The 22,622-nt window shown below is 39.5% G+C and overlaps 1 protein-coding gene across 6 annotated transcripts; it reads left to right on the top strand.

The window, feature by feature from the left end:
• Positions 1-386: 386 nt before the first annotated feature.
• Positions 387-20,809, top strand: lrtm2a (leucine-rich repeats and transmembrane domains 2a). 6 transcript variants are annotated; one of them, XM_053650622.1, is made up of 9 exons: positions 387-689; positions 9,022-9,152; positions 15,565-15,743; positions 16,012-16,086; positions 16,336-16,479; positions 16,565-16,647; positions 17,515-17,613; positions 18,930-19,526; positions 20,022-20,809. In XM_053650622.1, the coding sequence occupies exons 5-9, from the start codon at positions 16,466-16,468 to the stop codon at positions 20,477-20,479; spliced, it is 1,251 nt and encodes a 416-aa protein (XP_053506597.1). In that variant the 5' UTR covers positions 387-689; positions 9,022-9,152; positions 15,565-15,743; positions 16,012-16,086; positions 16,336-16,465; the 3' UTR covers positions 20,480-20,809. The 6 variants fall into 6 exon arrangements, with proteins under 6 accessions (XP_053506597.1, XP_053506599.1, XP_053506602.1 ...); XM_053650624.1 differs by lacking the exon at positions 9,022-9,152 and having other exon boundaries at positions 16,012-16,479; XM_053650625.1 differs by lacking the exons at positions 387-689; positions 9,022-9,152; positions 16,012-16,086 and having other exon boundaries at positions 15,679-15,743.
• The last annotated feature ends 1,813 nt before the right edge of the window (positions 20,810-22,622 follow it).

The following is a 22,622-nucleotide window of genomic DNA, read 5'->3' as shown; positions in this document are numbered from 1 at the left end:
CACATATTGTTGCTTCCTGCAGTAGAAATTGAGCAAGGGTGAGTTATTGCAAGAGAAGAGACAGAAGCTATTAGCCAACAGCAATTCATTAAGTATTAGATTCTTAACACAACTGATCGCCTAATACCTTCACATTTTCTCTCTTCTAGACACAGCATGATCTAATGTTGCTATCTTTAACAAGCCAAGCCGTGTTCATATACTCTTGCTAAAGACACACACACACACACACACACACACACAGCCGCGGCTGTCCCAAGGACATCTTGCACTTGAAGAGACACACACACAGGCGCCCACACACCCACGCACACACACAGAAAGGCACGCATTGTGGTTTCAGCAGCATACCAGCACAGACCCGTGGCAGTGTGATCGGCTGTAGACCACAGAGACTGGGAATAAACCTACTTACTGGAGTGACAACAGGGGCTGTGCAGGATTTAAGTCTCCTTCCTTTTTTTTCTTATTTATTCTAATCTGCTGTCCTTTCCTTCCTCTCACAACCCCTCCTCCTCCTTTTTTTCCCCGGGGTTGCTGTTGCTACTGTCAGCAGGAGAATATTTTCATTTCCCTTTCAGAGCATTCTAGGAGCTGCTCCTGTGTCTCTCCATTATTCATCTACCCTAAAACCTCACTGTATGTATTCAGAGAGGTTAGAGCTGAGAAGGACGTCAGATAGGGAGACGGTGAGTGTCTCAGTCAACCTTTTTTTCACACATACAGGCACACACACACACACACACACACACACACAATTGCAATATAACCCATTTTCATATAGGATCTTAGTTATCTTGTGTAACAGATTGATGGATTATTATGCATTATGACTGTGGGCTATGAAATCAGATTATCTCTGAAAATCAATCGTTAATTGTTTTAGCTATACACAAACATCAACACATCCACATAGAATGCGTATTATAGAAATGTTAGAATAGAACAATAGAATGTTCATCTGTGTGTCAGCCTGGGTGTGTGTGGGAGGAAGAAAGAGCATATTAGTGGGAGAAACAGAGCATGAGATAATGAAAGTGTGTGTGTGTGTGTGTGTGTATGTGTGTGTGTGTGTGTGTGTGAGAGAGAGAGAGAGAGAGAGAGAGAGAGAGAGAGAGAGAGAGAGAGAGTAAGAAGGCTGTTTTGTTGCTGAGTATGTGATAGTAATGGTGTATGACATGGAAGCCCTAAAGGAACACATACACACACATTTGGTTGTGTGCATAGTCTCTACGAGCATATAGATGTGAGTAATATTCGTGTATGTCCTTAGTCTCATGGCGTGCGCTCTTAATAATTGATGCCAGAGGCCTTAATGCTTTTGTTATCAGAATCTCTTCTGTTTCAGAGACTCTTGTATTTGTATGTTTGCCTCTTTTGTGTAATAGTGTGTTATTTGTGAATTATAAGTGACAAATAGGAGACAGAGATAATGATCCAACAGTAGTCTTTTGTAAATAACATTGTCATCAACACTGCAACATCTCATGTGACATATCATTACACACATGCTGTCAGAGCCAGCTGACTTCAAGACGTCATAGTCATTTGGTCCATTCGGATTAACCCTAATCCTTTATATATATTACACATATGGCCAGTTTCCATTAAAACATCCAGAGTGTGTGTGCGTGTGTGTCTGCACGTATGTATGCTTTATACACATGAGATTCATGTTTTATTCAACACGCACCTGTATCACCTTGCTTATTCACTCATTCATAGGATATAAAGATGTATTGCCTAACCCCTGTTAGGATTTCAATGTCACACTGAATTCATGTAAAATCATACTCTGCTAGAAAATCTTAAATGGAATATTTAAATGTGCATAACATAAAATACATCTTACCAAGTGGAAATAGTATGAAGTTTGTCACATATAACTAGTATTTCCTATTATAAGACGGCAATAAACCAAAAATAAGATTTTTCAACCTATTTCTAGACATATTTGACTCATTTCAAGCTTGAAAAGCTTGTTCTCCCAGTGCTTTCCTCCAGGTACTTCTGTTTCCTCCCCCAGTCCAAAGAGATGCATTGTAGGCTAACTAGCATGTCCAAAAAATGTCCGTAGTGTGCGAATGTGAGTGTGCCCTGCAATGGATTGGCACCCTGTCCAGGGTGTCCCCTGCCTTGTGCCCCATGCCCCCTGGGATAGGCTCCAGGTTCCCCAAGACCCAGTAAGGATAAGCGGTAGAGAAAATGGATGGATGGATGAAAATAGTAAAAGGATCTAATATTTGCATCTTATATTTGAATGAATTATAATAAAAAGAAATATTAGATAAATTCACTTTTTGCAATGAAGAACTAAGATCAGAGCTCACACTGTGAAGATATTTTGAATAAAGGCATTGTTATATAATATTTCTCATTATGAGATTATTATATAACAAATAATACCATTAAACCTATTTCTAGATATACAGACCTGTGAAAAATTATTTGCTGATTCCCAATTTCTTCTGTATTTTTTTGTATATCTCATACTAATTTTTTCAGAAATTAAAACAAAATCCAAGATAAAACAAAATCAATCTGAGTAGACACAAAATACCATTTTTAAATGATAATGTTATTTATTGAAGCAAAAAGGTTATCCAAGACCATCTGGGCCTGTGTGAAAATGTATTTGCACCTGTAGTTACTAATTCCCCCAAATCTAGGAAACTGCACTGATACTGGGGTTCAGCTGGACTAGATGCCACCAGGCCCGATTACTGCAAACCCTGTTCAATCAAATCAACACTTAAATAGAACTTTTTCAACAACCTGAAAGTTGGTTAAAAGGTCTTATCCAGTAACACACTATGCCAATGTTGAAAGAAATTCCAGAAATGATGAGGAAGAAGGTGATCACAATACATCAGTCTGGGAAGGGTTACAAATCAATTTCAAAGGCTCTGGGACTCCAAAGAAGCACAGTTAGAGCCCAAGAAGTGGCCAACCTTCCAAAATTCCTCCAAGAGCACAGCAACTACTCATCCATGGAAGACAACATCAAAGGACCTACAGGTCTCTCTTGCATCAATAAAGGTCAGTGTTCATGACTCCACTATCAGAAAGACGTTGGCCAAAAATGGCATCCATGGAAGAGTGGTGAGATGAAAACCACTGCTAACCCAGAAAAACATTAAGACCCTGTTTACACTAGTGCATTTTCATTTTAAAACAGCATTTTAACATGAAAACGATCCTCGTCCACACTGGCATTTCAGCTGTGTTTCAGAAATGATCTCCTTCCACACTACATGAACGAATACGCATGTCATATTACCATTCATGCACACTGGGCATGCGCATACAAGTGTAAACAGGAAGTAGTCACTGGCAGACACAACAAACCAGCGTTCCATGTAGGGCTTACGCAGCTTGACATGAGATTTGTTTTTCGATTTCTCTAATCATAGCTTGCCTCTTGAGCATGTAGGCAGCTGCAATATTATAAAATACAGAATTTAACTGCGCAATGGCTGCTAAGAATGACAGCAAAGCTTGCGGTCTCCGTGTTGTTGCATATACGATCAAGGTAGCATAATGGTCATATGGTAGAGGCTTGACAAATCAGGGAAGGATACGCAATGATTCAGAAGACCCAATCAAGGGGTGAATGTGGGCAGCCATGCCTTCGTTTTCAAAAGTCTTCATTTTGGTCAGAAATGTGAGCCCGGAGTTTTCAAAAGTCTCAGTTTTCGAGGGTGGAAAACGCTGGAGTAGTGTAGACGATAGGCGTAACTGTAGCAAACATTATGTGTTTTAAAACGAAAATGCACTAGTAAACAGGACCTAAGGCTCATAGGATTTTTGCCAAAACACACCTTGATGATCCTCAAACCTTTTGGAAGAATGTTCTCTGGATCTTCCAAGTGTTTGGAAGACAGGGGACCTGTTACAGCACAGAATTCCACATAAAGAACATCATACCTCTGGTCAAGCATGGTGGTGGAAGTGTGATGGTGTGGGGATGTTTTGCTGATTCAGGGCCTGGGCAACTCGCAATAATTGAGGGAATCATGAATTCTGCTCTCTACCAGAAAAAGGTGTTGGATAACTTTTTTGCTTCAATAAAAAGATAACAATAATATCTGTATTGTGTGTTTACTCAGGTTGCCTTTGTTTTATGTTGTATGCCTTTGTTTTGTTTGATGACCTAAAACTATTCAGCATGATATATACATAAAAACAGAAAAAGTCTTAGTTTATTGCCATATAATTTTGCTTCTTTCTAGAAATAAACACTTAAAATAAATTTATTAAATTAAATTATCTAACAATAGCATAAGATAATTTCAAGCTAGAAATGAATAAAAATATCAAATATAATATAAAATTGACTTCATAACTTATGCTTGTTTAAAGACTATATAATACAGAGAAATAGTTGAATTGGTCTATATGTGTACTGTATTATGACCCATGCCAGGTGCAGCAGAAATAATGAAAGTAATCAAGCTGTCAATACATGCATGTAAAAGCGACTTTACTGTGGTGAAGCTAATAAACACATTGCCCTAAAGAATCAGAACTGAATTCTCCACAATTCTTCTACACAAGTCCTGTGCTTTGCACCATGGTGAATTGAAAATAAATACTAGACAGTGCAATAAGTGAAGATTACAGCTGCATTTTGACACTCCTGTGTCTGCAGCTCCCATTAATCTCATCCTGAAAAGAAGCACAGAGATGTCTCTAAAAGCATTTAGATGAAATAAGAACTCTTTTGGAATAATGTACTCTGTATCGATGAAAACAAAAATAGAACAATGCTTTTGCAATAATTCAGCGCATCATGTTTGGAGAAAGAAGGGCTGTGTCACGTAATGGAGGCTGAGATGGAAGCAAGTGCAGGTATGGCAGTTTAATAAAACAAAGTCCAAGGATTAGGCTGAAATCAATAATCAAAGACAGGCAGTCAAGCGATCAGGCAAACAAGCAAAACTAGGCAGGGCAGAGGATCGAGGTCAACAGAGTAAACAAAGGTTAAAGATCAGATAAGCAAACACGACATACAACAGAGACTAGGCAACTGAACGCAATACTTGGCAAAGTCCTAGTGTTTGAACAGTCTCTTATATACTGTGGTGTGAGTGTGTGAGAGATTGGATACAGGTGTGTGTGATTAGAATGACTGTGAGTGTTCTGTGTGTGTGTGTGTGTGTGCGTGTGTGTGTGTGTGTGTGAGTGTTCTGTGAATTGCAGTCCATGGAGGCCATGATTGTAGGCTGCCGTGCAGTATGGGAAATGTAGTCACTGGTTTGCTGTGATATGACAGGTTGTGCTTATGATCCCAAGACCAGTTTGCCCACATTAAAGTAGGGTGGTGGGAGCATCATGAGATGGGGCTGCTTCTCTGCTTCTCTTGGTGCTGGGACATTTCACGTCATCAAAGGAAACGTGAATGGAATGATTTATCGGGATGTATTAGAGTAGGCTTTAATCTCTTCAAGAAACTGAATCTGGGGAGAAGATGGACGTTTCAACAAGACAACAACCCAACGTACAGCCAAAGTAACTCAAGAAGGCCTTGCATGGCCTAGTGAATTTCCTGACCTGAATCACAATGAAAATTTATGGAAAATTGTGAAATTACGAGTCCATCGAAAGGAACCCCCATAAGCTTGGTGAATTGAAGATGATTTGCCAAGAGGAATGGTCAAAAATTGAGCCACAATGCTGCAAAAATCAAATTATTTCATATCCTAGATATCTCAAAGCTAACAACAAAAGCTTTGCAACAAAATACTAAGGTTAATTTGTGTTACTTTTTTCTTATTAAATTTCATCATTTATGCTTATGAATACATAACTTTTGCTCATATTAGAAGGCTAAAAATGTGTAATACAGTTGTCAGTTAATATTTAGCAAAATGAAATACATATGGCACTGCAAAGGATTGTCACAGTAATATGATATTGATACGATTTTATATCTCACTAAAAGAAAGAAAAAAAATACAATCTTAAAGAATGTTCTTCAGTGATTTTGGTTTACTGAATAATTAAAAATACAAACAAGTATTTTAGGATCAAAGACAATTTTTGTTGTTTATTTGTTTATACGTTTTGGAAAATAGTTTAGGCCTGGTGCCAACAAATGGTACAGCCTTAATAGACTATATGATTGTACTGGTAGGAAGGAGATAATGTGCCTAAGTGTGGTCTGACTGAAAAAAAGGATATATTAGGCAGCAAGTGAATAGTCATTTCACGAAGTTGTTATGTTGGAGGCAGGAAAAATGGGCAAGCTTAAGGATCTGTGCAAAAGGGCCAAATTGTGATGGCTAGATGACTGGGTCAGAGCATCTCTAAAATGGCAGGTCTTGTGGGGGTCCCCGGTATGCAGTGGTTAGTACCTACCGAAAGTGGTCCAAAGAAGGATAACAGGTGAACCAGCGACAGGGTCATGGGCGCCCAAGGCTCATTGATATGCATGAGGAGTGAAGGCTAGCCCAACTTGTCCGATCCCACAGAAGAGCTACTTTAGCACAAACTGCTAAAAAGGTAATGCTGGCTATGATAGAAAGGTGTCAGAACACACAGTGAATCACAGCTTGCTGCGTATGGTGCTGTGTAGTTGCAGACCTGTCAGAGTGCCCCTGCAGACCCCCTGTCCACCACGAAAGCACCTACAATGGGCATGTGAGCATCAGAACTGGACCATGGAGCACTGGAAGAAGGTGGCCTGGTCAGAAGAATCATGTTTTCTTTTACCGGGTGTGTTTGCGTCACTTACCTGGGAAGAGATGGCCCCAGGATGCACTATGGGAAGAAGATAAGTCAGCAGACGCAGTGTGATGCTCTACGAAATGTTGTGCTGGGAAACTACAGTTCCCACCTGCTTTAAGAAGTCTATCACTGTGCCTGTTCCAAAGAATAAGGTAACATATTAATGACTGGCAACCTAGCGCACAGCTCCATTATTGAGTCTCCATTTTGAGTTGCATGTTAAAGACCTGATCTGAACAGATGAATCGAAGGACAACACAGTCTCCACTGCACCACACACAACTCCCTTTTTCACCTGGAAAAGAAGGAACACCTATGTGAGAATGCTATTTGTAGATTACATCTCAAGACCATACTGTCCTCTAGACTGTACACTAGGCTCAGGGACTTGCTGGTGTGGGTCCAGGTTTTCATTCTAATCAAGCAGTAGCCACATCTGATTACACCCATTTAATCAGTTGATCTTGGCTTTCAATGTGGCTCCTGCTTGCATGGAATGAAAACCTGTATCAACACTGGCCCTTTGTGGATAATATTGGATCTTAAGGTGGGGAGAGTGGGTTCCAATACTTCTTTACCATTAACCCTTAATACAGTGCCCTATCCTCTTCTATTGTATACCCATCACTATTTGGCCACACAGAACTCCAAAAGTGTCATCAGATTTGCTTATGACACAACAGTCATAGGCCTGATATCCAAAAAAATGATGAGGAGGCCTACAGAGAGGTCAGACCCCTGGCACTATGGTACCACATAAACTAACCTCTTCCTGAGCATAGAGAAGACCATGGAACTGACAGTGGACTACAGAAAAGAGCCCTTCATCCTAAACAGAACTACAATTGAAAGGTTCAGCACCTTTAAATCCCTTGGTTTCCAAATCACAGAGGATTTCACATGATTAGTATGCACTAGATCTGTCATAAATAACGCACAATAATGTCTTTACAACATCAGGTGCCTTAAGGAGGTTCTGTCTGAGCCCTATTCCTATAATCCACAGGCCTTATACATCTGTACCATAGAGAGCATCCTGACTGGTAGCCTTACCAGCTGGTTTGGGAACTGCAGTGCTCTTGAAAAACCTGCAGCATGTAGTTCAAACTGCCCAGCAGATCACTGGAAGAGACCTTCCTTCCCTCCAGTACATTTACACCAGATGGTGCCTGTGGAGAGCCTGGAGGATTATCTAAGACCCCAACCATCTGAACCACAGAATGTACTGGTTCTGTATTTGAACACAAATTAACAGAATCAGACACAGATTCTTCCTACAGGATATAAGACTGCTAAATGTCCACAAACTGTACTTGCCAGAAAATAACTGCACATTGCACATTATATGAAACTTGGTGCTGTAATGTAGAGACTGCACTACACATAACACTTAATACAGAACTGTTTACATGGTACCTTGCACATATTAATATCACTGTTGTCTACTCTATTTTAACACACCCATGTTAAACCTGCAGGTTTTTGTGATGTAAAAAATGAAACCAAGATAAAGCATGTCAGATCATTTTCCACCTTTAATATGATATAGCAACCAACAAAATTCAAGTGAAAAACAAATAGAATATAAAAAAAAGAAAAAACTTAAAATAACCTTGCTGCACACTGTAAGTGTGCTGTAATAATGCCATGTGACTGTGCTCAGAATTAACCAATCACATTCAAACGCATTACAAAAGTAATTATCATACACCTGCCATCAATGAAGTGATTGTGAGTAACCCCAAATAAAGATCAGCTGTTTCATCCAACTGCTGTGGTCCACAAAATGGTTGTAAAGCATGTAAGGGATCGCATGCCACCCAGTGCTGCCCCCCAGAATGATGCAGCCATGGGCACCTGCACAAAAATGTCAGATAATGACATATGCATACAATGTGCAGTCACTCTTCTGTCCCTTATCTGTGAATCAGTGATGTCGCCATGTTGAATATATACCTTTTCAGGATGGGTGCCTTGTACTGCTTTCCTTGTTATTCATCCTATTTGTACTGCTTAGAAGGTTTACCTATCAATATTTTACCTTTAACTTTGTACAGTACTTAAGTTGTTTCAATAAAACACTTTAATATATACATCCAAATAAACCCCCAATCTAACATAATCCTGCCTAAATGTGGTCTGCAGCAAAATGAACATAAGTAATCACATTAATGATTCAGTTTCCTTTCCTTGATTGGCATCATAAACATTTTCTATTATTGTATCATTAATGGGATATTCCAATGCTAAAACAAACATCCTTGGTGTCTTCTGTGTTATTATTTCACCCAGGGTGCTAAGTAAGCCAGATCCACCACTGGTGAAGGTCATCATCAACAAGTGAAGAAAATGGGGTACCACATTAGCAAGAATAGGACATCCCTCCAAAATTGATGAAAGGACAAGACGAAAAGGAGCTGCAGGTATATATGGCAAGTACTGGTCACTCCCTGCATGTGACAACAATCTTTCATATTCTTCACATGTCTGGCCTATGGGGTAGGGTGTTTAGATGGAAGCTCTTTCTCTTGAAAAAACAAACAAACAAAACACCCAAACCCACCTAAATTTCCCAAAATATACATACAATCAGCACAAACTAAAACCAAATTAGAACTTTTGGGGAATAATTCTAAAAGATATGTTACAAGACAGCTCATCACTAATGAACACCATAACAACAGTGAAACATAGTGGTGGCAGCATCATGCTCTTCTCTACAGTTGGGACTAGGGCACTAGTCATGATAGAGAAAATTAGGGATAGCTCCAATCTATCTGCAGGCCTCTGTTTGACAGCTGAAGTTGAAGAAAATTTTCACCTTCCAGCATGATATTGACCCAAAGTACAAATCCAAGTCAACAAAATAATGGCTTCAGAAGAAGATGATCAATGTTTTGGCCCAATCAGGGCCCAGATCTAAATCCTACCGAAAACCAGTGGAAAGACGGGCTGTGCACAGGAGAACCCTTCACAATTTGTTAGATCTGGAACATTTTTGCAAGGAAGAGTGGAATAAAATTGACAAAACAAGATGTGCTCAGTTGGTATATTCTTACCCAGAAACACTGAGTGCGGTTTTACAAGCAAAATGTGCTCTACCTAAGTATTGGTTGAGGGTGTGCACACTTAGGCAACCAGGTTATTGCCATTTTTTCTTTTTCTTTGTTTTCTGGGGAAGTGGTTAAGATGTTGGACTTCTAATCGGAATGTATTGAGTTAAAATCCCAGGACCGCAAGGTGCCACTGCTGGACCCTTGAGCAAAGCCCTTAACCCTCATATGTTCAGTTGTATAAATGAGAGTAAGTCGCTATGGATAAGGGCATCTGCCAAATGTCATAAATGTAAATGTTTTCCTAAAACATTTTAATTTGTTTTTGTTGGTTGCTATATCACATTAAAGGCATAATTTATCTTGGTTTCATTTTTTTTTTTTACTTCACAAAAACCTGCAACTTTAACAGGGATGTGCAGACTTTTATACAGAACTGTATAACCAGGATTTTTATAATACTGCACAGTTCATAGTACATCGTTTATTAATTTTTTTATTATGCACACATTGCATGGGGAGAAAGGTGACAGTGTCTGGAAGGAACCAAAGAACTCTGTACTGGACAACGATCACAAAAAAAATTAAATACCCCAAGACCCTAACCCTAACCCAGATGGACCTATTTTTTTTCTTTTTTTTTTCTTCCTTTTCATAGACCCTCTGACTCATTCCATTACAAGCCTAATGGGCCCTCTTCTGTTTTAAAAGTCCCTTTTGGCTCATTCTCTTTCCTGGCTTACCTACAGCTTTCAAAACAGCAGAATTTCTGTTTCAACGTGGTTTCAGATAATTTGGTATTCCAAAGGACAATGGGCCTCATTTATCAAGCTAGATACAAACAAATTTATTTGTAAATCATTTGTAGGAGCCTTTACACAAGAAATGTGGTGTTTGTAAAAATTTGTAAGGAGACTCAATAATGATTAGTTGTGGCTCTGGCTATCACCTTGATTGATGGGTATAATTGTATGATTCATATGATCGAATGATTGGCATAAGTCAGTGGAATTTTTTATACACAAAACACAGACACACACACACACACACACACACACACATTATATATTATATATATCTCACAAAAGTGAGTACACTCCTCACATTTTTGTAAATATTTGATTACATCTTTTAATGTGACAACACTGAAGAAATGACACTTTGCTACAATGTAAAGTATTGAGTGTACAGCTTGTGTAACAGTGTAAATTTGCTGTCCCCTAAAAATAACTCAACACACAGCCATTAATGTCTAAACCGCTGGCAACAAAAATGAGTACACCCCTAAGTGAAAATGTCCAAATTGGGCCCAAAGTGTCAATATTTTGTGTGGCCACCATTATTTTCCAGCACTGCCTTAACCCTCTTGGGCATGGAGTTCACCAGAGCTTCACAGGTTGCCACTGGAGTCCTCCTCCACTCCTCCATGATGACATCATGGAGCTGGTGGATGTTAGAGACCTTGTGCTCCTCCACCTTCCATTTGAGGATGCCCCACAGATGCTCAATAGGGTTTAGTCCATCACCTTCAACCTCAGCTTCTTTAGCAAGGCAGTGGTCATCTTGGAGGTGTGTTTGGGGTCGTTATCATGTTGGAATACTGCCCTGCGACCCAGTCTCTGAAAGGAGGGGATCATGCTCTGCTTCAGTATGTCACAGTACATGTTGGCATTCATGGTTCCCTCAATGCACTGTAGCTCCCCAGTGCCGGCAGCACTCATGCAGCCCCAGACCATGACACTCCCACCACCATGCTTGACTGTAGACAAGACACACTTGTCTTTGTACTCCTCACCTGGTTGCTGCCACACACGCTTGACACCATCTGAACCAAATAAGTTTATCTTGGTCTCATCAGTCCACAGGACATGGTTCCAGTAATCCACGTCCTTAGTCTGCTTGTCTTCAGCAAACTGTTTGCGGGCTTTCTTGTGCATCATCTTTAGAAGAGGCTTCCTTCTGGGACGACAGCCATGCAGACCAATTTGATGCAGTGTGTGGCGTATGGTCTGAGCACTGACAGGCTGACCCCCACCCCTTCAACCTCTGCAGCAATGCTGGCAGCACTCATACATCTATTTCCCAAAGACAACCTCTGGATATGAGGCTGAGCTCATGCAATCAACTTCTTTGGTCGACCATGGCGAGGCCTGTTCTGAGTGGAAGCTGTCCTGTTAAACTGCTGTATGGTCTTGGCCACTGTGCTGCAGCTCAGTGTCAGGGTCTTGGCAATCTTCTTATAGCCTAGGCCATCTTTATGTAGAGAAACAATTTTTTTTTCATATCTTCAGAGAGTTCTTTTCCATGAGGTGCCATGTTGAACTTCCAGTGACCAGTATGAGGGAGTGGGAGAGCGATGACACCAAATTTAACACACCTGCTCCCCATTCACACCTGAGACCTTGTAACACTAAGAAGTCACATGACACCGGGAGGGAAAATGGCTTATTGGGCCCAATTTGGACAGTTTCACTTAGGGGTGTACTCACTTTTGTTGCCAGCAGTTTAGACATTAATGGCTGTGTGTTGAGCAGCCATTTACACAGCACACATTGTACACATTGTACAGCAAATTTACACTGTTACACAAGCTGTACAATCACTACATTGTAGCAAAGTGTCATTTCTATAGTGTTGTCACATGAAAAGATATAATCAATTATTTACAAAAATGTGAGGGGTGTACTAACTTTTGTGAGATACTGTATATATATAATCCCTTAATTTTCACAGGCTCAAAAGTAATTGGACAATTGACTGATAAGCAGTGTCATGGCCAGATGTGGCCTGTTTCCTCATTATTTCATGACAAATTAAGGCGATAAATGGTCTGGAAAGAAAAGAATGTTATTAAATAGCCGAATCAGTCACCTGACTTCAACCCAACTAAGCTGCTTTTCACTTACTGAAGACAAAAATGAAGGCAGAAAGACCCACAAACAATGTCCATGGGTTCCAGATTTCAGGCATTAATTGACTGCAAAGGAGTTTACATCCAAGTATTAAAGATAATCCTTTTATATCTGATTATGTTAGTTTGTCCAATTACTTTTGAGTCTTTGAAAGTAATTAATGAAAAACAGTTGATGCACTATTTTTGTTAAACCCCTTGAATCAAAGCTGATTATCTACACTTCAATCATATCTTGATTGCTTGATTTCAAATCTATTGTGGTGGTGCAGCGGCAAATGTATGAAAATTGTGGCACTGTCCAAACACTTATGGACCTAACTGATATATAAGATCTATCTATCTATCTATCTACACATTATATATATATATATATATATATATATATATATATATATATATATATATATATATATATATATATAAAAAAGAGAGAGAGAGAGACCTTCACTAATATTGGCACCCTTGTCAAATATGAGCAAAGAAGGCTGTGAAAAATTGTCTATTGTTTAACCTTTTGATCTTTTGTTAAAAAAAAATTACAACCAAAACACGTTTTATCTTACATATAAGTATGCAACAGTTGTTTGCAAACTTTTAGTGAATACTTTCTGCTGCCTCCCTTTGCCAAGATAATACCTCTGACTCTTCTCCTGTAATGCCTGCTGAGGTTGGAGAATACATGGCGAGGGATCTGAGACCATTCCTCCATACAAAATCTCTCCAGATCGTTCAAATTTTGAGGTTCACACTGGTGGACTCTCCTCTTCAGTTCACCCCACAGGTTTTCTATTGGTTTCAAGTCAGGGGACTGGGATGGCCATAGCAGGACCTTGACTTTGTGGTCAGTAAACCATTTTTGTGTTGATTTTGATGTATGTTTTGGATCATTGTCCTGCTAGAAGATCCAACCTCGGCCCATTTTAACCTGCCAGGTTTCTGGCAGGTGCAGTCAGGTTTGATGCCATGTCAGTCCATGATGCCATATATCCTAAAAAATGTCCAGGTCCTTGCAGAAAAACAACCCCAAAACCTTAAAGAGCCTTGGAGATTTTTTGGTCACTCGAACCATCCTCTTCACAGTGTGTTGAGACAGTATAGACACACGTCCAATCTCAGCTTGATTCATAACATTTCCAGTTGACTGGAACTTCTTAATTATTGCCCTGATAGTGGTAATGGGCATTTTCATTGCTTGTGCTATTTTCTTATAGCCACTTCCCATTTTGTGAAGCTCAACAACCTTTTGCCGCGCATCATAGGTATATTCCTTGGTCTTACCCATTGTTATGAATGAATAAGGGAATTTGGCCTATGTTTTAAGTCATACTTATACCCCTGTGAAAGAGAAAGTCATGGTTGAACAATTTCCTGTACCTAGTCACCCAGGTGTACTAAAAATTTTTAAATATCAATGGGAATATACTTAAACTCTATTTTTGTCATATAAATACATAGGGGTGCCAATAATTGTTGCACACCTATATTTAACAAAAATTCATAATTGATAATTACAGAAAGAAAGTAATTGACAGATCTGATATGATTCAGCCTATGAGCCATATGTTCCATAGTGTGCTGCATGCCAGATTGAGCTTCTTCACGAATACATTATGTTACTTTATGACACATGCCCTCCTGTACAACATGCCTTACCAAGATGACACTTGGGCTGGGTTCATTGTTTGTGTGAGAGACTTCTGGCCAACAGTCCCCAAAACCATTAAAACCTTGTTTCATGTGCTTGGTGTCCTCCATTTTCATGTCAAACCATTTTCCTTTCACCTAGTTCACCTTTACTCTAATTTTTCTGGCCATTTAATTTGCTATTATGCTGCTAAATAATATTTATTTATTATTTAGATGTGAGTCAAAATAACTTCCACCTACTATGCCTCTGAGAATGTCCTTTTCTCTCACCATTTTATCCTTATTTTGTGAGATTTTATGATGTTTTGTGGGCATCATTAAATGCAAATTAGCTGTGCCTTGAACATGCTTTGCACTTTATGGGGGATTGGCATTGATATGAATATGGACATGATTGTGAAGAAAATCAAAACTTTTGTAAATACTGCAGGAATCTTTTTGTTTGGTGTAGCCTATGAAAATGTTTACAAAAATATAAATTGATAAATGAGACTCAGCGTGTCAGATTGAGGACTGCAATTCATGTCTCAAGTGTGAATTGCATGGAAAACATAGGGGCATCTGTTAGTTTGACCTCTGGCTATCATCCTCAAGGTAATGAACAAGTTGATAGAAGAACCTAAGAAGCTGGTTGAAAATGGTTACCTTACTTCCCTTGGGCTTAGTATTTTCAGAACTCCCTGCATCATTCAACCACCCAGTTTACACTATTCCAGTACATACTGGGCTGCCAACCACCTCTCTTTCCTTGGAACACCACATCCACATGGATTACTAAAAGAACTCACCTGTTTTCAATCACACTACTCCTTTTAAATAATCCACACTCTCATGGTTACTTTGTGAAGTCTCACTCCAGTATCTGATGATTCCAGTCTTTTGATATCTGCCTCTTTATATTAGTGGATTGACAATAGCCTACTTCGCTTCACCTAGTATTTCCTGGGTTGTGCCTACCCAGGTGTTTTTGATCACCTGACCATTTGCCTGCCCCACGTTCATGTTGCTTTCAACTACACATATCCTGATACACCTAATTCAGTTCTTATTAAGTGCTAAATTGCTAGACTGGGAAAAACATAGACCTTTGCAGTGCTCTTCCTGAACTGGAATTTGGAAACTTGAAAACTCTGAACCAGTGGAAGCTCTTTATATAGAATAATGTTGTATGAATATTCAAAAAAGAATAAACAATTTTCTCTGACACTCTCCTTCCCTCAGACATTTGCCCAGGTAGCAGCCTGTCTGACCTATAACATTGAAGGTGGGCATCGAGGCAGACTGATGCTTATCCTGTTCTGAGGTGGGAACCACTGTCACACATAGGCAGACCGTAGCTATGTGGCTCATTGCTGGGACTGCAATAAGGCACTGCAGAGGAACCAATCAAAACAGCGTGTGTAAGTTAATAACAGAACTATCTACTCGCACAGGAGATTGGCACAGAGATATAAGAATTTTCTATTCATCTGGAGTTAGTTATGCTGGTTGTAGTATGATGAATATACATTTTATACATGCAGTCTGTCAGTACATTTGTAAGATGATACCATATTAATGTGTGTCAGTTCTGTGTACGTATGTGTTTAAAAAGTGAAGAAATGCTAATATTTTAAGATACTGTCCAAAGCTTTAATCAAAGCAGCTTTTCTAAACACTCTTTCTCAGACGAATCATGAATTCTGGCAGGGAGAGAAACTACAATATGACATACAGCACAGTACAGTACATCTGATTTAAAAGGTAAAGAGGGCAAGGCAGGGAATACAGTATGTACTGTGCTTCAGCAACACAAATTCTATACAGTATGGAACATGCATGATAATACCCATGCACAAAACATTTACTATTTTTTACTAAACATTACTATTTCAGTAACATTACCAAGTCAGGTTTTAGCAACATTAGTAAGTATTTAATGTAATCTTATCATTAAAGATATGAGATGAATCTGTTTATATTTATGTTCTCTTTGTTTACCTGTCTGTTCAGTTTACACCAGCAGTGGTGAGCACATAAAGAGACCATAATTATCACTGTTTCAGCTTCTCATGCTCCTACTCCACATCACTAAACACACAAAGGAGGGAACACATACAGGCAGGAAAGACTGTGGGTTATAATGATCATAAACAGGTGAACCTCACTGCTTAACTCATTAATTAACCTTCTCTCTAACTAGCCCTCACCTTCCTCCACTAAACTTCCTCTCTTGTTACAGCCTTCCCCAAAATGACACCCTGCCTGCCACAGTAGCATTGCCACTTCATAGATCCAGTATCTCTGGTCTGACCCTAAGCTCAGGTTGTTGTCTGTATAGAGTTTCCCAAGTTCTTGAGTTTCTTTCTGCCTCTCAAAACATGCCAGTATCTCTAGATTTCCCCTAACTGTCACGAGTGTGTGAATGTGTGCATGGTGCCCTGCAATGGACTGGTGTCCCATTCAGTGTGTATTCCTGCTTCACACCCAGTGTTCCTGGCATAGGCTCTCAATCCACCATGACCCTGAGTAGGATAGCGTAATTTCTGAAGATGAATGAATGAATGAATGAATATTCAAAAACACATATCTTATGAATATTTGCACCAGACAGTAAAGATTCTTTCGCATTTATGTGTCCTGTACTGAGGAAGGGAAACTCATAGAGGACAGTGGAAACTCAGACTGAAAATCTAGACTGAAATAAATGGATGAATGATTGATGAATTCTCCCATTACACTAGGATCAGAATCCAAACCAAAAGGGCAAGTCTCAGGTGTCACTGGTGTCCATATAACCTTAAACATACACATCCACCCACACTCAAAACACATACTCATAGCCACACACTGACAGATCATGTTACAGAGTAACAGAACAGCAAAATGAGAATGTGCAACACCAATTATTTTCCCAATATGACAGTAGAATATCATGCCAGAGGTAATTATGGCATCTCAGAGTAGAGGTATGCATTAGAACTCAGATCCCACAAGACCCACAGGAACATCAAAAACTTGAGGAATAAAGAGATATAGCACACTACTAATTATGTTCACTCACTCACTTTCAGGACATTGGGCATGAAGCGGGAATACAGCCTGCATTGCAGGACACCATGCACACACATTCATACTTGTAACTAAGGGCTACTTATCATAGTAAATCCACTCATTGGCATATTTTTTTAGGAAACCGGAGAACCCAGACGAAACCCATACGGACAAAGGGAGAATGTCTGCACACAGACAGTAACCTGAGCTTAGGATCCTACCTGGGACCCCGGAGCTGTGAGGAGACAATGCTATCCACTACACCACCGTGGCACACTAATAATGTTCAATTTAAGTATAATCAGCCATATTATACAATCTATCTCGTGTCTGTGGGTTGCCTGGATCTATGTCAAGCAACCCGATTAAACATAGCTCTGCAAGTATTTAGATTACATTTAAAATAAAGACCATTTACATTTTTTCCTCATCTTAAAGCTGCAACAGTTGCCTTTTTATATTTCTTACTTGTACAAATGACCTGGATAATAACGTAGAACAAGATCAAAAATAATTGTTTAGGCCATGGCTGCAGCACAAGTATATTATGTGGCTGAGAAAACTTGTTTGGAAAACTGCTCTACAATACAGAGTGCTGTTTTAATTTGAATGTGTCTCTTGTTAGTTATTGTATAGATATGCACCAACACCCGTTGATTCAAGGACTCAAGGAGTAAAAAGTGCATTCTTATTCAACTCAATCTACCTAACCATAAGAGGCATACACTTGCTATATTCTGACAAATTTCACGTAATCGTTCTTTAAATTAAGTTGCTTGCAAAAACCTTTATATCTGTAATGCTGGAATTGTATCTTAGAGGTTCATCTCATCAATTGTGTATTAATCAAATGCTGATTCTTTAATGTAGCGACCTTTGAACCACCCCATGAAATAATTTCTGTTGTAAAAGAAAAAGTACTTGTTCTGAACATGCCATTATCCAGCACATGACTTTCATTTTTACCAACAGAAAAAGGAGTGGATTGGCCATTAAAGAAATTACACTGTATATTGTAAGAGAAAGATAGAGAAAGAGAAAGAATCAGTAATAAACTAATAAATCATAGAAAAGTGTTGCCACATAATCTGTATATACATTTTTATACTCTGTGAATACCCTTTAGACTGGCCTTGAAAGAGGGCAATTGTGAAATGCCAGGCAGCTAAAGGATGCCTATCATGTGGGCACTGCATTAGTCTTGGTTGACATTGGCCGTTCTCATTAATAATCTATGTCAGTCCTGGCTTCCAAACACACACACACACACACACACACACACACACACACACACACACACACACACACAAACACAAACAGTGGCTCTCAGAACTAGGCTTTAATGACTCAGTTCAGTCATGCACTACACTTAAAATAGTGAAGACAGCATTATAGATGTTTGTCATCTGGACTTCCATTTATTACACTTACATTTTTATAAAGGGAGTGTAGAAAAGACAGATTGTCTAATTAATTGTTTTGCAGTAAATACTGAATAAAACACTTTTAATAGTGATTACCCTTCTCTTTTTGTTATTATCTCTCAATCTCAGCAGCGCACTGTGTGCTCTACCTTCTGGTTCTGCACCTTCATTTGTGCTCCAGTTGCCCATCCATTTGTATGTGCAGTTCCACTGAGGCAGACTGTGGTGGGCATGACATGATTACATTGCCTGCCCTATCCCTGCTACCTTCAACTATTCAGACCCTCCTCCTGCCCAACAACCACCTCACATCCTTGTCTGCTTCAGCATTTGCCAACCTCAGCTCACTGGTGAGACTTGACCTATCCAACAACTACCTGGACAATCTGCCAGCCCACGTGTTTGCTGAGCTGGCCAACCTGACTGACCTTAGTTTGAGGAACAACAGCCTAACAGCACTGGACCGTGACCTCCTGCAGGGCCTGGGGAGTCTTCAGCGGTTGGATGTGTCACTGAATGGCCTACGTGCTGTACCTCTTGGTCTGTTAGAACATCAGCATGGCCTCACCTGGCTCTCTCTGGCAGGGAACAGACTCCAGGCACTGGATAGGGCTGCCTTTGAACCACTTGCGAACCTGCAGCACCTTGAGCTTGGCTCCAACCCATGGGAATGTGACTGCAATTTGCGTGACTTCAAGAACTGGATGGAGTGGCTCATCTACCGAGGTGTGGGGGAGTGTTCAGACGCTAAGTGTGCATGTTCACGTGCAATGAATTGTTAGTCTATATCAAAATCTGTTAATATTTTTATAGCATCATTATTAGTTTTCTTTACATTCTTCTCTGTGTTACGCATGCAACCATAAGTACATTCTTGCTAATACCATTCTTTGTTGGGAAGACCAAGTCGAATCTACTCTATGAGATTGTAGAACTACACAAAAAGCTGATGACTCACTAGACTTTAATCCATATTTGTGTTTGTGACTGGCTAGGCTTAGGTTGTAGCAGGCAGGCTTGAAATGGATTTCAGCTCCTCAATTAAAAACTGGCCATTGTATACACAAATGGTGGGCTGTTGACCCTTTTGGCATTGTTAGCTAGTGGTTGACGCTTTGGTGGGTTTGGAACTTTAATTCCGTTTACTGCAGGGTGTTGTTTACAATGGAGTGTTATAATTTCCTCTCTCTATTTCCCTCAGACTTTGTCTCTCTCTTTCAGGTGGCTACGTGGATGCTGTGGAGTGTACCCTCCCCAAAGATCTCAGAGGCCGTGACATCCGGAGTGTTCCTGTAGAGATGTTCAACTACTGCCTCCAATCGGATAACGAGAATGGGGGTGGGACTGGAGGAACAAAAGGTGGCTCTATGCCGTGTGCACGTGCAACCACTGCTCCATTGCCTGAGAGCACTGTGGTACAGAGTGAGCCAGAGCCGGTGGATTGTGCTAAGCAGCGTTACCGGCCTATAAGTGTCCGTCGTGCCATTGGCACTGTGGTGATTGCTGGTGTTGTATGTGGCATTGTGTGCATCATGATGGTTGCTGCAGCTGCTTATGGATGCATCTATGCTTCTCTTATGGCCAAGTACCAGCGTGAGCTGAAGAAAAGGCAACCCCTGATGGGGGATGCTGAGGCTGAAGCTGACCCTGAGGAGAAACAGATTTCATCAGTCGCATAGAAATAATATAGATTCTATATACAATTATGTGATGACAATGGTCTCTTTGCATTCCTGCTTCCACACCTAGTTTTAAACGTGTGTGCACTGTTATGTACCATTTGGGTGTTTTAACATATAGTTATTTTTAAATAAACCATACTCAGTCCTCTTAGTGGTCCTGAAAGGGAACTAGCTGCAAATTACCTCAGTATTTTGGTGTTCAAGTGGACTCAATACAAGTGGACTCAAAAGTGGACTCAGTTTGTTGAGCTCGTTGATGAGCTCTCACGCCACTTGTTCAGATCACAACTTCTTATTTTATATGATGCAATCATTTAGTTGTGGATGAAAAATACTATATAGTGGGGGGGGGGGGTTGGGGTATGCTATGAGGCGAGGGAACTCGCTCATGCTTCATGTAGTTTCTACATTACTAAATCTTTGGCATAGACCAAATACATGCATACAAGCGGTCTCATGCAATGCCATTAACCGTATTTGCATTTTTATTTTCTTAGTGAAAATATTTCTGTGGTCTGGTCTGTGTTTTTTTTTTCTTGTAATCATACAACTATGTCATAAAAACACTGGAAAACACTGAAGAAACAGCGCTGGTGGAAAACTAAGGCATATTTTTATTCAACAATTATAACAACAAATTTCAACAATTTTCAGAATATAACTTTAATCAACCCCAGAACCTGACAAGCTGTGGAACTTTCTGGAAAGCATTCTGTGTTCTTTCTAATATGCCTGAGTAAGCATGCTAACTGTGTTTCAAAACACCTTTCCCAAATCAAGAAATTGTTATTTAGGCTACAAAACTGGGATGCACTTACAGTGCTGCTGCGAGTTCATATGTGAGCATTTCCATTTAATAATCAATAATAATTAATAATGGAGAATGATCATTTAAAAATGAGAAAACAAGTTGTATAATCATTTCTTAATTAATTAAATGATCAGAGCTCTGTGCACAGCTCTTTTGTAAGTTCTGTGGGTGTTGCCAGGTTCTGCATATAATGTATAACATTTAATATATGACTGTATATACTGCAGATATACAGTCTCCTCTGAAAGTATTGGAATGGCAAGGCCAATTTTCTTGCTTTTGCTATACACCAAGCACATTCTTTGGATTCTTTTTGGATTTTGTTTTTGCTATACACTAAGGATATTTGGGTTTGAGATAAAAAAATTTATAAAATCAATAGAGATAATTGAACAGTAGAATAAGAATCAGAATTTCAGCTTTCATTTCCTAATATTTACATCTAGATGAGTTAAACAACTTGGCACCTTAGAACATTGTTTCTTGTTCATGACAGGTGTTTCTTGTTGCCGATTGTGTAAACAATTAATAGCTCTAAATTTCTACTCTTGGTTTGAGCAGACATTGTTTTTAAACAGGATAAACTGACATGAAGACCAGATGGCTGTCAATGGGAGAAAAGCAGGTAACTTTGAAGGTGACAGAAAAGATGGAAAATCGATCATAGCCATAGTGGGTACAACAGTTTGGAATGTCCTGAAAAAGAAAGAAATCACTAGTGTACTAAAAATCAGACACTGAACAGGACGGACAAGGAACAACACTTGCTAACAGAAACATTGTGAGAGCTGTAAAGAAAAAACCCAAAACAACTGTCAGTGACATCTCCAACCACCTCCACAGGGCAGGTATCACAACCCAGTTGAAGTTCTCACAACCCACAGTTTGAAGAAGAGCATAAATATTGAATAATATATATTTCACCTCCTGAAGAGGAGACTGAAGGGAGAAAGCTCAAAAAAAGAATCAACTGAAATATGTTGTAGTAAAAGCCCGGAAAAGTATCACACACACAAAAAACAGCTAGCTTGATGCAGTTATTGCAAGTGAGGGATGTGCAACCAAATATTAAGTGTTATTTACTTTACTCTAAGTCTATCTGTTCCTATACATTTGCTCACCTAAAAATTGGGTAGTGTGCCACCAAAGGTGTCATGTTCTAAGTTGTTTAACACATCTAGATGTAAATATCAGGGATATTGTTTATAGCATATTGTTTACAGAATATTGTGTATAGTGTATAGCAAAAACAAAAAGAATTGGCCCTGCCATTCCAAAACTTTCAGAGGAGACCGTACACTGCAAATCAGAAATGTGCACCACTTGTTT

The sequence above is a fragment of the Ictalurus furcatus genome, chromosome 19, assembly GCF_023375685.1.
Source record: "Ictalurus furcatus strain D&B chromosome 19, Billie_1.0, whole genome shotgun sequence".
Lineage (NCBI taxonomy): Eukaryota > Metazoa > Chordata > Actinopteri > Siluriformes > Ictaluridae > Ictalurus > Ictalurus furcatus.
This window is presented reverse-complemented; position numbering and strand designations above follow the sequence as displayed.